General features: G+C 45.1%; 2 protein-coding genes across 2 annotated transcripts in view; one reads left to right on the top strand and one right to left on the bottom strand.

Annotated features, from left to right (window-relative positions):
- Positions 1-15257, bottom strand: part of Dclre1a (DNA cross-link repair 1A) — a 422254-nt gene that overhangs the window by 41361 nt on the left and 365636 nt on the right. The gene's annotated exons all lie outside the window — the stretch shown is intronic.
- Positions 1-15257, top strand: part of Nhlrc2 (NHL repeat containing 2) — a 41985-nt gene that overhangs the window by 22089 nt on the left and 4639 nt on the right. The window contains exons 6-9 of the mRNA XM_051199737.1: positions 9826-9925; positions 13067-13298; positions 13831-13953; positions 14944-15150. Of these exons, the coding sequence (XP_051055694.1) occupies positions 9826-9925; positions 13067-13298; positions 13831-13953; positions 14944-15150 (662 nt within the window). The remainder of the gene's footprint in view (positions 1-9825; positions 9926-13066; positions 13299-13830; positions 13954-14943; positions 15151-15257) is intronic.

The raw sequence follows: 15257 nt of genomic DNA, 5'->3' as shown, positions 1-15257 counted from the left end.
AGAATGACTGGTTAATTGGCTCTCTCTTGGATCAGGCTCAGTACATGCTAGATTCTAATTTAAGTGATGTCATATAATCTGCATCTTTTCGTTGATGTCATTGTAAATGTTCTTAAAGTGGTAGGACTGTGGTTTACAGCGAGATTACCCACAAGCTCCATACCACTTAATAATCTGCTCACTCTAGTTGAAAAGAAACTGAGCTACCAAAGAGGAAGCTAACTTAAGTTTTCATTTTTAAAAAATTCCCAAGTGTCAAAATAGGATGACATCTTTTAAATAACGAGTCAGGCGGATGCAGACAGTAAACGAGACGCTGTCTTAGTGGCCTGTGTTGCCCATACCAGTATAGGAGAGACACCAGTGTTCTTGCTGTCATCCTAAGCAGTGCTGAGACGCTGCTGTCTACATGTCTAAGGTCAGACACGGAGAAAGTAGAATACAGCCAACTCGAATTTGAAGCTAAATGGGCCATGTGATCTTCTCGGCTTAGTTGAATGGCTTTGTGTTGAGAATTCTTGCTTTGCTGTGCTAGTACTGTCTCTCAAAAGAGGGAAAACTCTGGGATTTATATGTACGATTAATAGCTAGTGATTAATAGCCAATATTTATATAGTGATTTAGTTACTGATGTTTGTATTGACCACTTTATGTATTCTGTATCTATTAGTAATTATCACAGTGATGCTATGTTAGGTATATTCATCAAACCTAATCCCTTATTTCTTACACACTAATAGTGTTGCAGATGAGTCAACAGTCTGAACCAACTTGGTTTTTGTCTCAAGCTGTGTCTTGAGTCTACATCTGGCTTATGTGATCTATGTAGTATGTTTGGGTTTTTTTTTTTTTTTTTTTTTTTTGGCAGAAGGTAAAATTGCAAGAGGACAAGCCACATCAAACATATCGTAAGACTTTGCTCACATTCCATCCTCTGGCCTACTGTTACTAGAACAAAGTGTGGGAATTGAGGCTTGGCCAGGTGTTGGTGGTGCATGCCTTTAAACACAGCACTTGGGGGGCAAAGGCAGGTGGATCTCTGTGAGTTCGAGGCCAGCCTGGTCTACAGAGTGAGTGCCAGGACAGCCTCCAAAGCTACAGAGAAACCCTGACTTGAAAAATCGAAAAAAAAAAAAAAAAAAGTGCTTGCTGCTCTTCAGAGGACTTGTGCTTGGTTTCAGCACTCAGACTGGGTTGTTCACAACCACCATGAACTCTAGCTCCAGGGCATCTAAGAGAGAAACAGAAACACAAGTCACACAAGCTGTCCAAAGTCAGGAGACAGGGATGTATGCTTTGCCACCACGAGGCTGTCTGTGGAAAGGATGTAGATACAGATGGGCAAAGAGCCAGCTTCTTTCATTTCTGTCAGAACTTACATTGCTTAGACTTATGGTGCACTTTACTAGTTAGGTAAGTTAGGTAATATAATGGCCAAGGAGTGTTTAACTTCTATCCATGCTAAAAGCGTTTCAGTTGCACCTGGTAGTGTGGTGTTGCTGGTTGAGTATCTCTGTATGGAGAATGCCCCCCCCCCATCTTGCTCCCTGAGAAAACTGTAACTGTTAGCCAAGTACTCTGTCCGGGTCTGAGTCGGATGGGGCACTGTTTAGACACGCACCCTTCTAGCCCGGGTTTCAGGTCCTGTTTCGGCTCAGCCTGGGCTTTGCATTGCATAGTTCTGAAGACATCTGGTGTTTGAGAATGGCTCCACAGCCTCACACTCAGAGCTGCCTGGGAAGGACACGAGGTGCGGCCTTGTTAGGGGAGGTGTCATTGCAGTGGACTTTGAGGTGTTAAAAGCCCATGGCCTTCCCAGTTAGCTCTTTCTCTGCCTCCTGCTTATGGATCAGATATAAGCTCATAGCTACTCTGATCCAGCACCTGCCTGCCTGACACTGTGTACCCCATTGTGATGGTCATGAACTTTAACCTTCTGAAACCATACACAAGTCCCCAGGAAACTCTATCTTTATGTTATCTTTGTCATGCTGTCTCTTCAGAGCAGTAGGAACACATCTTCACCCAGAAAATGGACAAGAGAAATTGTCTTTTGTTATTTGTTTGGTTGGTTGTTTGATTGGTTGGTTGGTTGGTTTTTTGAGACAGGGTTTCTTTGTGTAGTCCTGGCTATCCTGTAACTCACTCTGTAGACCAGACTGGCCTTAAATTCACAGACATCCACCTGCCTCTGCCTCCCAAGTGCTGGGATTAAAACCATCTGCCACCACCAGGCGAGAAGTAGTCTTGAATGCACTTAATTGTTTACTAGCTCAGAAAGTGTGGTTTGAAAGTTGTCTAAAGGACCTCCCTCAATAGTCATGCTAGTTCATGAGTTGTCTATGAACCAACTAATCTTGGTGTCTATACCAAATCATTGCTGGATCAGCTTTATAAAATTAAATTACTATAAATTACTGGATGACACTGATTCTCATAAGACTTTCAGAGTGACATGTTACCCCAGAAATATCTTTTTTAAACCCCAGAAACAGCTTAATAACTAAAGTTTTAAACTACTTTAAAGTCCTAACCTATATTAATGTATAATTCTTTGATAACTGGATCAAAGGATCAGATGACTTATTTTTACTAAATTACATATTTGCTTAGTGTCACTTAAAATATATCTACAATAAAATATGATTCATTTATATGTACATGTACATGTTCATATTATTTATTAACTCAAAATATAGCCCAATGCTGGCCTTCTTGGTGTTCCCCCCCCACCCTTAAAAATGGATGGCATCTGATTGTGTACTGGAGAATTTTTATTTTGTGATATGGATGGCTATCCTGTTTTCCTAAAGGTCAGGTTATTTATGTTATTTTCAGATTGAATTTAAGTTTCTGAATGTTTTGAGTGTCATTCTTGTTTGTGTTGTTGGATTGATCACTAGGGAACTTAGAGAAATTTACCCTCTACAGAGTGTGGGGTCACATGACCTTTCTTTTATATCCTTATTGGACTTTCTCCATAACTCTCAACTTTGATGTCATTGAGATTGTTTCTTTGGAAGCTCCGAGGACCATTTGTGAAAGTAGGGTAGATGAGGTTCATAGGCTCCTTGCTGAATTGGGTGTGATGGTTGGGCTAGGTCAGTGGTTCCTTCCTTGTTGGAGACCCTTTAACACAGCTCCTCCCGTTGTGCTGACCCCAACCATAAAGTTACTTTGTTGCTACTTCATAACTGTGATTTGGTTTCCATCATGAGTTAATGTAAATGTCTGCTGTGCCACCCCAAAGGGATCATGACCCACAGACTGAGAACTGCGGATCTAGATAGACCAAAAAGAAAAAGTTACAATGATGACTCATAAAATATTTATAAGGTTTTTTCTGTTTGTTTGTTTGTTTGTTTGTTTCTTTGGCAGGAGTTCGAGACAGGGTTTCTCTGTGTAGCCCTGGCTGTCCTGAAACTCGCTCTGTAGACCACACTAGCCTCAAACTCACAGAGATCCACCTGCCTCTGCCTCCTGAGTTCTGGAATTAAACTTGTGTACCACCACTGCCTGGCTTATAAGTATTTTTATTTTAGGAAATATAAATGTGCATTTCAAAGTCAGTTTCTCTTTTTTGTTGTTAGTGGTGGTTTTTAAGATACAGCTTCTTATATGTAGCCAAACTCCCTCAAGCAGGGTGCCGTGTGTCAGGAGTGCTCCCTCAGGCTGTGTGCTGTGTGTGCATGAGTGTTCCCTCAGGCTGTGTGCAGGAGTCCTCCCTCAGGCTGGGCGCCGTGTGTCAGGTGTGCTCCTGCACACAGCTAGCCCCTCTCCCAGTGTGAGAATAGAACTTTGCGTTTAAGCAGTTCCTACTGGTCTTTCTCATCACCTCAAATCGGTTGTTTTATTTTCTCAAACCATGGTGAGATGTTTTGAATACATGTAAACAAACAAACATGAGGGCTGAAAAGTTATGTTTTGTATACATTCAACAGTTGATTTAGCTGCTTGCCTTCATTGCGTCTTCTCTTGAGTTTTCTTCTGTTCTGTCTCCCTAGGGCATAGAGCCACATGGTAGTTCTGTCTGTCCACTTGCATCCCCAGGACAGACTTCCACTGTTTGTTAGATGCCCTGGGCTGTCCTGGGTGCTCCAGTCTTGGGGAGAGCTGGGGGAGAGGAGGCTCTGATGCCCTTCTGTCCTCCACGGCTGCTCTGTGTTTGTGGCTGCTCCTCCTGCTTTCCTGTGCCCTGGGGTGAAGCAGCTTTGGAGAAGTTTTCAGGAGCTGCTCATGGCAGCTTAGCATTAGGCAGCACTTTCAAAGCCGGACTCTGGGTGTTGGAGTCTGTTTTTTGTGTTTGTTTGTTTGTTTCAGATTTCTTTTATTGAGTTTATTCTTATTTTTAAACTATTTTAGTGATCTTTGTTGATAATTCTGTTTTACCTTTAAAAAAAAAATCTGTGTAGTCATTAGGGGATAAACTAATTCACACCCTGGAGTAGGAAGCTGCAGGGGCATTGGATCATCTTGTGCATGAAAGTGTGCCTGATACTGGCTGGGGTGTGCTGGGTCAGAGGCGCGTGCATGGAGGAAGGAACGGTCCCAACAGGGACATAGACAGAGCTCCAGGTGTCCCCGCACCTTACCTCGGTCACTGATGACTCAAGTTCCAGGACTAGCTGTGCACGTTTTAAAACTACTTAACCTCTGAGTTTCTGTTGTTGGTAAAATGAAGATGGTGATAGTAGTATTTCTTTCCCAAACTCATCACCTTACTGGATGTACTCTAATGGTTATTTTGGTGTCCCTCACTAGTGGTTGCTTCTTAGACACTCCCAAAGAGGAAACTCTAAGCAGACACAGCTCGTGCATCTGTGCTGACCTCACTGTTGAAACTTGTAAAGGAAATCAGTACGTAAGCCAAGAGCACACAAGTTCCCACACTTGTGGCAGGCACACTATTACCTTTGCATGTGTAGTACACTGCCTGTGCTATACTCATCTGTTTAGGGAACCAGCAGCAGAGGCCACATTGATCTTTCAGTCAGATGTCCACCAGCAAAGCTCTTTTGCAAAAATAGGCTCCAAAGACTCCTAAAGTTAAAAGGTAAATTCGACCGATTGACCGGTCCTGAAGTCGCATCTCCTGTGTGTCCTGTTTCTCTTCTTTTTGTTTGTTTTGGAGTCAGGTCTTGCTTGTGTAGCACAGACTGGCCTGGACCTGACTGTGCCCTAAACTCTGATTTTCCTGCCTCCGCTTCCTGAGTGCTCCACACACCCAGCAAAGACTCAGGAGCCCTTCCTAGCTGTGAACACAGGGACAGACAAGCTTAGATAGAATTCATGAGTCACCCTGATGGCACCTTAGACCAAGCTGAAAATGACTCAAACTGATCTAATTCTTCATCCGTTTTCAATGAGGAGCCAACAGAATTTGCTAGTGAATTGTGTGTGGCCTGTGAGTGGAGGTGTCAGTGACGGTGGCAGCACAGCTTACCGCTCAGACAAAATGGGGAGCTGGGTTGTTCTTAGTGTCCCATAATGGTGTCCAGTGAAGAGGGCACAGGCATCTCTTGGTAGGTCTACACTTACGAGTTGTTTCCTGGCTCCAGTACAAACACATGCCATCAGTCTGCAGACCTTGCTGAACTCACTTAGAATTGTGATCATTCTTTGGCGATTTCTATATATAGCCACGGCACCTGCTGATACTTTGAATTTCATTTATAGTATTTGCAAGTTTTTGCTTTTGTTCCACAGTCTAGGCCTTCACATGAGGTGATATAGAGGTAATGATAGGGTTTTTGCTGTTTGTTTTTATCATTTCTGTTGGCAGGAGTATGTTCATAGCGTTTCATCATTAAATATGTTTGCTATCAGTTCTTTTGGAAGTATTCTTTACATTCACATTAAGCAGGTTATTTGTGGATCTTCATTCGCTCAGGGTTTTTAATGACTGGAACATTAAAAGGTGCTGAAAGACCGTTCTCATATGTAATTTGAGGATTTCCAGCCCTGTGAGATCCTAAGCCCAGCCCATTGGAAATTATCTGAAAAAAAAAAAAAAAAAAAAAAAAAGTGAAATCACAGGTGTATCATCCAGCTACACCACATGTCTTTAAATATGGAAAAGAAGTAGAAGTATTTTATAATAAAACAAGACCCATTCTGTGAGTGCTCTGCACGGCCTTGGTTACCAAACACGGTCGTGTCTGCTTGTGTGCAAAGCTGATTTCAGAGTGAGACTTCACTCCTTCAGTGTGCTCGTACGGAGGATGATGGCACAGGTTTGCATTTATAGCAACCATCTTTGATTAGAGACAGCTCATTGGCAGTGTTAGGAAGTATCAGCCATCATTAGGACAGCTTCAGGGCTTGTGGATTTACTGGCAAAATGAGAACATTTTCTGCCGTTGTGCAGGAGAAAGGTTACTCAGCAAGTATTTGCTGAGCATCCATGGGCAGGGCTGAGGGTTAGAGCCACAGGTGGTGTAGGAGCTGAAAGCCAGCCATGTTGGCTAGCGCCCAGCACGCGCCAGCGCTGTGGCTGGTGGTGCGTAACTTCCAGAACCGTGCTCACCGTCTTGGTCATCTTTTGATGACCTAGCGTCGCTTGACGAAATCCCAGCCAGTCTTCAGGTCCTGCGCGGTTGGGCTCCTCGGCCACGGAAGGGATGCTTGTTTTAGAGGGCATCGCAGCTCGGGCTGCATCATTTAGTTCCATTCAGAAGGAATCAGGAAGGCTGTTAGCAGTGGGCTTCAGACTGTAATTGCCTATGGTTCTTTGCATGTTAGTGTAATCATGCTACTGGATAAATACAGGCTTATGGAATATCACGAGTGGGAAACATTCCCGATTATGTAAAATAGGTATTATTCATTTGTGCCTTCCGTTTATATTACTTACTGAAGCTTTTGTTTTATTTTGTTGTTCATTTCCTTAGTTAATAATGCCATTATCTAATTAGGAGCATGAACTCATTTTCATTGTTGTGATGGCTGTAACACAAGAGTAATTATAAAGTGGGTGCATTGTTGGGTGTCGTCTGTTGTACAGTAGTAGTCAGTGCTCCTGTGGGACTAACAAACTTGATGGGAGACATTATGTCACACCTTTGCCCTCAGTGCCATCTGCTCTAGGGCTTTGGGGTTTGTAGATGTGTTTATGCTTGCTATGCAGTGAGGTCCAGACCCATGAAGTAATGGATTCCTGCTCCCTGCTAGCACTTCTCATCCAAACGTCATTGTATCTGAGATCACGGAATATTTTATTAGCTTAGACTTAGATAACAGTCATTTTACTAGCCCCAGAGAGTAGTAGCCCGAGAATGGCTGAAGGAGCAGTGTGGTGTGTTAGAAATTAATTGTACAGGCCTTTTGATCTTGCTTTAAGGTGACAGAGCCATCCGAGGACAGCGGTGTCCCTTTAGTACTCTTGAATCTGCAGACATGACTGTGTATGAAGGAGGCAAACTGAGATGCTTTGTAAGAGGGTCAGCACACCATGGCTGAGGTGTGGACTTTTCTCTCAGCCTGGCTTGGGCCCAGAGTCCGGTTCCTTCCTTTACTAGCTGGTGACCTGGTGTACCAACATCTGTGTGCATAGTCACGACCTGGAGTTAGGCTTTCTAACCCACTGGTCTCGGGGGTGAGCCTTTGGGAAGCGCCTGGCATTGTAGCATCTGTAATTACTCGACAGCCATCATCATTGCGGGCTGGCTGCCTTTGTTGTTACTAAACGGAAAGACACTTAAGAATTATTACTAATTAAGAAAGAAATACCCTTCTCATCAAAAAGTACTTGAACTTAAAGAGATTAAAGATAAAATAACTTTCTATAAGATAATGTCTTACCAGACTAATTAAAATGTCTCGGTTATTTCAGAATGCCTAATTAAATTAAATGTTAACGGAATTAATCTGAGAAGTAGAGCTTTGTTCCCTTATAAATGTGACATCACTCAGTGTCTAAAAATAGAATGGTAAAATTAATGGTGGTAAACGGCTGTGTTATATTGTACTCTTAGTCTGCTAAACCTGGGCTGAGAGGTGGCTCAGTTGGTAGAGGGCTTGCCCTGCAGCACGAGGATCTGAATTCAGTCTCCGGCACCTAAATAAAAGCCCAGCCACAGTGCCGGGTCCCTGCAGTCCCAGCACTGGGAGGCTGAGGCAGGAGGATCCTTGAGGCTCTCTAGTAGCCAGGTGGTCTAACCACATCAGTGAGCTCCAGGCTCAGTGAGACCCTGTCAAATAGGCAAATAAAGTAGAGGATGGTTAAGAAGACAGTCAGCATTAACCTCTAGTCTCCACACACGTGTGCACACTCCCTCAGGCATGCTCCCATAACTTCTACACCAGCTAGACAAGTGGGTTTTAAATGCTCTACTTTGTGTTTGGATCTCACACCTCATATCATGATACTAATAGTAAGATCATATCATGATACTAATAGTAAGATCGGATAATGATAATAATAGTAAGATCACATCATGATACTAATAGTAAGATCGGATAATGATACTAATAATAAGATCATATCATGATACTAATAGTAAGATCATATCATGATACTAATAGTAAGATCATATCATGATACTAATAGTAAGATCATATCATGGTAATAATGTAACGAGTACGGTTTTTCCGCCTGCCGCCTGGTCTTGTCCCGCCACTGAGCCAGCCCCAAATAATGCACACCGAGACTCTGTATTTGATATAATCTGTTGGCCCATTACTAGTTTCTTATCGGCTAGCTCTGTCTTAATTATTAACCCATTTCTATGTATTTCCACGTGGTCTTACCGAGAGCGGAGGAATGGCGGTTCTGTTCTCTCCAGGCTCTCCATGCTGACTCCTCCTTACTACTTCCTATTTCCTCCTTGTCTCCTAGTCCCTCCTATCTTCCTTTCCTATTGGCCAACAGTGCTTTATTATTACCCAGTATGAGAAACATACACAGAATGACATCTCCCATCATAATAATAATAATAATATCATATCATGATAATATCATATCATGATAATAATAATAAGATCATATCATGATACTAATAGTAAGATCATATCATACTAATAGTAAGATCATATAATGATACTAATAAGATCATATCATGGTAATAATAATAAAATCATATCATGATACTAATAATAGGATCATATGATAATATATCATAATAATTTCATATAATAATAATAATATCAAATCATGATAATAATAATAAGATCATATCATGATACTAGTAATAAGTCCTTGAACTTCTTTTTATTGCCATTTTGTTTTAGCACAGGGTGTCCACTTTGTAACCCAGGCTTACCCAGGCTTGCTGTGTAGTCTAGCAGGTTCCAGCTTGAGCTCTTCCTGCCTCTGCCCCCGGGCTCTGGGGCTGCAAGCTTGTGCCACCTCACTGCTCTGAAAAGATCACTTCTCATAGAAACTGCCAGAGTTTCCTTAGAGAATATCAACCTGGGTTTTTTGTGTCACATAAATTTATTTTTTTCAAAAAAATCAGTGTTTAAAAACAGTTTCTAGAAATTCAGGTTGACATATTGCTATTAAGAATGTGTGGATTTGGTTTAAGGAAATGGAAATGCTAATTGCTTTAATTTATCATTACACTTTGTAAACATGTATTGAATTATCACTCTTTATTGCATCTCATTTAAGAATGGCAGCTTTGAGTTCTCGTGAAATATTTGCAGGGGAGAAAGAAGATGGGAGAAGATGGATCTGTAGGTCACACCTCTCACTGAGCGTCATTTTCCTAAACAGCTGACTTACAAAAATTGGAATCATCCATTACATTTCAGTCTCTGGATTAAGTGTCATATTAACCAGGTATGTACATGATATCATAATATATACAACCTGTTTTTATAAAGGTTCAGAGGTCCAAAGCAATGACGTCCTGTGGATAGCCATGGCTGGGACTCATCAGATATGGGCACTCCTCCTGGATTCTGCCACACTGCCAAAGAAAAGGTAAGTGGCTACTCCTCCGTGGGGCCCTTCCCAGGTCACCCTCCTCACAACACCTGCTGTGCCTGTCAGGATGTGCTGGCCACACACCATAGCAAACTTGGAGCAGGGTTCCTGTTCGCTCACGTAGATTCACTGGGGAGCTGGTTGCAGGCTGAAGAAACAGCTGCTGTTAGAAAGAGGGAGAGGGAGGGAGAGAGGCCGTGGTGAGTCACTCACTGGCTCTCGAAGCTGCTGCTCAGAGATGACACACATCGCTTGGACTTATATTTCATCAGCATGTTAAGCCTTGGGGCTGCATCTAATTTCTGAGCGCCTAGGGGTAGGGCATTCCTGTGGGTGCTAGAGAGGATAGAAATGATCGATGGGGCTTTAATCCTCTGCAGTGTAAACATGTGCAGGTGTCTGTAGTCACTCCTTCAGGTGGCTGAGTGCTGCACGCAGAGTGGCTAAACCCAGCTGCTAGTTACTGTGTGAGCATAGCAGAGCCCCTTTAACCCTGCGTTTGCCGTCACCCGACCGGATTGCCTGTGAAGAGGTAGGCTTAGCAGTGGCGTGCAGTAGGCACAGGTGTTTGCTGCTTGTTGGCCTGTGACGATAGCAGAGCAGCCACTGCAGTGTGTCCCTCAGCCTCAGCGGAGCTGGCCACACTCTCCTCTGAGGCTTCCCTGTGTTCACCTCTCCTCTCGGGTCATGCCTGTTTTAACTATTTCTTCTTACTAGACAACCTCTTAAAGAAAGAAGCCGTGTCCCGTTATTACCGTGTCTTCTGTGCCTAGTACTGTAAAGCTTATAGAATGAGCAAGTGGGTTAAAGTCTGCCCCGGTGAGGTTTCTGTTGTTGAGATGAACGCCATGAGGGAGGGAAGGGTTTATTTCAGCTTACAGGGTACAGTCTGTTGTGGCTTGCCCGCTTCGCTTTCTCAGGCTCCCACGGTGGGCTGGGCCCCTTCATATCAGTCGTCAGGCACAGGTGGCCCCCAGGTCAGTCTGACGGAAGAATTTGCGCAATTGAAGGTCCTTCTTCTCGGATGACTCCAGCTTGTGTCAAGCTGACAGGAAACTGGCCAGGGCATGCACCATACGTTGTTATGCGACCACAGAAAGTAGCCCATAGCCATCACAGTTATGTCCTCTGCTTGTTTGCGACAGGGCTTCTCTATGTAGCCTTGGCTGTCCTAGAACTTGCTCTGAGGCCCAGGCTGGCCTCAAACTCAGAAATGTGTCTGTCCCTGCCGTGAGAGTGCAGGAATTAAATGTACCACCACTGCTGGGCTCATCAATTATCGTTATCAGTAGAAAGGGACAGCTGTCTAGCAAATCGATATCTCAGATGTCCAGGGGTGGGTGTGGAACATAGTTGTGTGATCTAAAACAGTGGTTCTCAACCTTGGGTTGCAACCCCTTTGGGTCCAATGACCCTTTCACAGGGGTCGCCTAAGACCATCGGAAAACACAGATATGTACGTTGTGTTTCGTAGCAGTAGCAAATTTAGAGTTACGAAGTAACAATGAAAATAATTTTATGAGGAACTGTATTAAAGGGTAGAAGCATTAGTAAAGTTGAGAGCCACTGATCTGAAACTTGTTAAATATACTTCCACTAGGCTCTGTGTTAGACATTAGTGATGAAAGCATATGCTCTCTGTTAAAGAGAAAATGAAGACATGCCCATCCTCAGAAGAATTAGCTCAGCAAACAATGAGAACCATGTCATTAGAGCCTCGGAAGTAGGCGTTCGTGCTGAGCTTTTTGCACACAGGCTCTGAAGGTTGTGGAGGACTTGTGCATGGAGGCCCTCCAAGCCGCTGCTGGCACCTGTGATATCGGGGCACTGGGGTCCTTCCTGCTAGATTTGAACATCCCACGAGCTGATGTAGAAAGGCCTAAGCTGGGAAGGGGCGTGGTCAGATCTGTCCTCTGGAAGGAACCTTCTAGCATCCAGAGTGGAACAAGATCTGAGCAGGAGGCTGTAGCTGCCATCGAGGCCACAGACGGTAGTGACATGAACAGTAAGGTTACCAGTGGTGCATGAGGTGTGATTAGACCCACAGCCACAAGTAACAGCAGCCAGAACGTGCTGCCGGGCTGCCTACGTCCCCTGCTAAGAAGGGTTGCCACTCTTTATAATGGGAAAACGGCTGCTCGGGTTACATTGATCTTCATTTTGTGGCTGCATTACTACAAAGCTACTACCTACTGCAAAGACGGTGTGATAGAGATTTTCAGGGGTAGTGGCCCTGATGCCTTAGTGTCACTGAACCCGCTCTCAGTGTCACGGGCTCCTCTCCAGCACGCAGAATGTTTACACTTCTTGTCTTGCAGTGTAGGTTGTGTACTTTCTCTGGCCTGCTGGCTTGGTGAGTTCTGTAAATAAATGGCATGTTTCATTGATAACGTGCCTTGCCCCCCCTTACCCCCCCACCTCTCCACCCCCCCCCCCCCCGCTTCTGCTTTAGCACTGGGAAGGTAGAGTCCAGGGCTGCTCACTCTGGGCTTATGTGATGTGCCATGTTTGGACATAGAGCACACCTAGTCTCTGACTTTGCACTTAAAGTCAGCTTCCTCTTTCTCACAGTACTGTGTCTTTAAAATCCTTTTGGCATAGATTGAGAAGTCAGGAATCTTTGCAGTGGTCCTTGTCAGCATTTTGAGAGACGGTCTCTGCAGCGGTGACAGCTGTGTGCCCCTGCATCTGTGATTCAGCACACTAAGTGAGGTTTCCCAGTGTGTACAGTTGAGTGTTTCACATGTCACTGTTCTGAAAACGGTCACCTTCCACCTGGCTTTCTAAAAACAGCTATTCCCTGCTTTATAGAAGACACAGACATTTTTAACCTATCAAAATTGGACAGTCTTTATTAATAAATTCCCTTTTAGACCTTGCATGATATGAAACTAAGAAGTTAAAATGAGAATAGAATCATCTCACTATTATTTCATAACAACCTGATCTCATGGCCTGGCATTTGGGAGTGACTTCAGTAGTTGGTACAGTGCTGAGAAATGAGACAGCTCACCAAGAACGCCCAGGCAGGTGCAGTAGAAGGCGGCAGGCATCCCTGGCTCTGTGGGTCTGCCACCATCATCTGCATCCCTGTAGTGATGCGAGGGTCCCACGTATGCTTGTCTTCCTGTCTTCCAGTGAGCTGAAAAGAGGGACCTGCCTGCGGTTTGCTGGGAGTGGGCATGAAGAGAACCGGAACAACGCATACCCTCACAAGGCGGGCTTCGCCCAGCCCTCAGGTCTCTCTCTGGCCTCAGAAGACCCCTGGAGCTGCCTCTTTGTGGCAGATAGCGAGAGCAGTACAGTGAGAAGCGTCTCGCTCAAAGACGGAGCAGTGAAGGCCCTTGTAGGAGGAGAGCGGGACCCCACGGTAAAGAAGTCACTGTGTGTGCTTTCCTGCGTTAGGACTCGTTCGTGACAGTTAGGAGGCTCGTTTGTGACAGTTAGGAGGCTTGTTCTTGTCCTGTCCGAGATAGACTGCAGTCAAACCAAAGAAAGTGTGACTGTAAAACACAAGTGCATCCTCTGCAGAGCAGGCACTGCCCCTGCCTGGTAACAGATCGATGCGGAGGCTTCCAGGGACAGAGCGATAAAGTAACGGCTGATGGAAGAGATACAAGAGCGGTTGCATGGGGGGCGTAGGGGTGGATTGGGAAGCGCACTGGACCTGGCCTGCCCCTGAGCGGGTGTTGGACTGCTGTGAGGGAAAGAGCGAGGCGGCAAATGTAGGTGGTCCAGACCCCTGCTCGGCTCTCCAGTCTGCACCATGTGCCCAGATCCGCCATGAAAACCAGAGCTCCCCCTTAGGCTTTAGTAACATAATGACCTTAGTTATCACTTTATCTCCTAACAAAACACTAAAATAACTGCTGTTTCTTTCTCTTTAAAAAATAAAATAAAAGAATTTATTTGCTTTTGGTGATGTTGATGGAGTAGGCATCGGTGCGAAGCTTCAGCATCCACTTGGGGTTGCATGGGACCAGAAGAGAAGCCTGCTGTATGTGGCAGACTCCTACAATCACAAGGTGAGCCATGTTAAAGGTACAGTACCTTGCTTTTGACCCATGTGCCTCCAACCAGAGAGCAGCTGTAGCTCTCAGTGCTGCACAGCCTGCCCTGGGCCTTTCCTCCCTTTCGATACCTGGACTGAGGAAAATGCTGAGCTGATTCCTGTGACTGTGACGGACATGCATGAATTGTGACCCATCAGAGCTGCTCGGTAACGAAGTCAGGACCAGGGAAAGTGTGAGCCAGCTGGTGTGGTTTCAATTTGTTGTCATAGTAAAGCCACCAAAGCAGTTAGGAGGGGGTTTATGGGCTCACACTTGCAGGGGAAGTCCATCGTGGAGGGAACGGAAGGCAGGCCTCCCCACAGACTCAGACTCAGCCAGCTTCCTTAGTTCACCCAGGGTCACCTGACCAAGGGTTGGTGCCGCCCACAGCGGGCTGGGCCTCCCCACATTCTTACAAGTCAGTCTCCTCGCAGACATGTCCGCTGCCATGTCTGAGTAGTTGCTCACTGAGGCTCCCTTTTCTGTTGACTCTGGATTGTGTCAGGTCGGCAGGGAAAGCTAACTGGGGCCACGAGCAAACGCTCCCGTCTTCCGTCTGGGCTTTCTGGTCCTTACTGTGAAGTCCTTTGCCACGTGATGAGCTGCGTAGGCTTTTATGTGCCTGAGACCTAACTGTCAGCCTTACGTCTAACGAAGGCAGTGACCCTCAGGCGGCATTCTCAGAAAGTGCCCACTGGGGGGGGGGCGAGAACTCCAGAGGAAAAGAACCCCGGAATTAACAAACGTGGTCTAACTAAGATTTTCTAACGGTTTTCCTCAGGATGAAGTATTTGCCCTTCCGTGATAGACTTTGAGTGCTGGGGTTCTAGGAAACGATGGAAATACCTACTGTTCTGATATTTATTTACTGAGGGAGCTAATGGGAGTTAGGGATTCCTCTGTTTCTCTGCACTGCTGTAAACAGGGCTGGCCGCAGGGAAAATGTTTGTTCGTTTTCTTTAGATTAAAGTTGTAGATCCGAAGACAAAAGTCTGCACAACGCTAGCAGGGACCGGAGTTGCGAATAATGCCGTTTCCAGTTTTGCGGAGTCGGCCTTTAATGAGCCTGGAGGGTTGTGTGTCGGTGAGAGAGGCCGGCTCTTATATGTAGCAGACACGAATAATCACCAAATCAAAGTGATGGACTTGGAAGCAAGGACAGTGTCAGTGGTAAGTCATCTTAGACGCGGCCTTTCAGGGCGGGGCTGAGCTTTAAAGCACACGTGCGCCGTCTCTGGCGTGCACTGGGCACATGGGGAGCCAGAGTCGGAAGTAGA

The sequence above is a fragment of the Phodopus roborovskii genome, unplaced genomic scaffold (genome assembly GCF_943737965.1).
Source record: "Phodopus roborovskii unplaced genomic scaffold, PHOROB, whole genome shotgun sequence".
Taxonomy (NCBI): Eukaryota; Metazoa; Chordata; class Mammalia; order Rodentia; family Cricetidae; genus Phodopus; species Phodopus roborovskii.
Note: the sequence above shows the minus strand (reverse complement) of the source record. Positions and strands in the feature narration are given on the sequence as shown.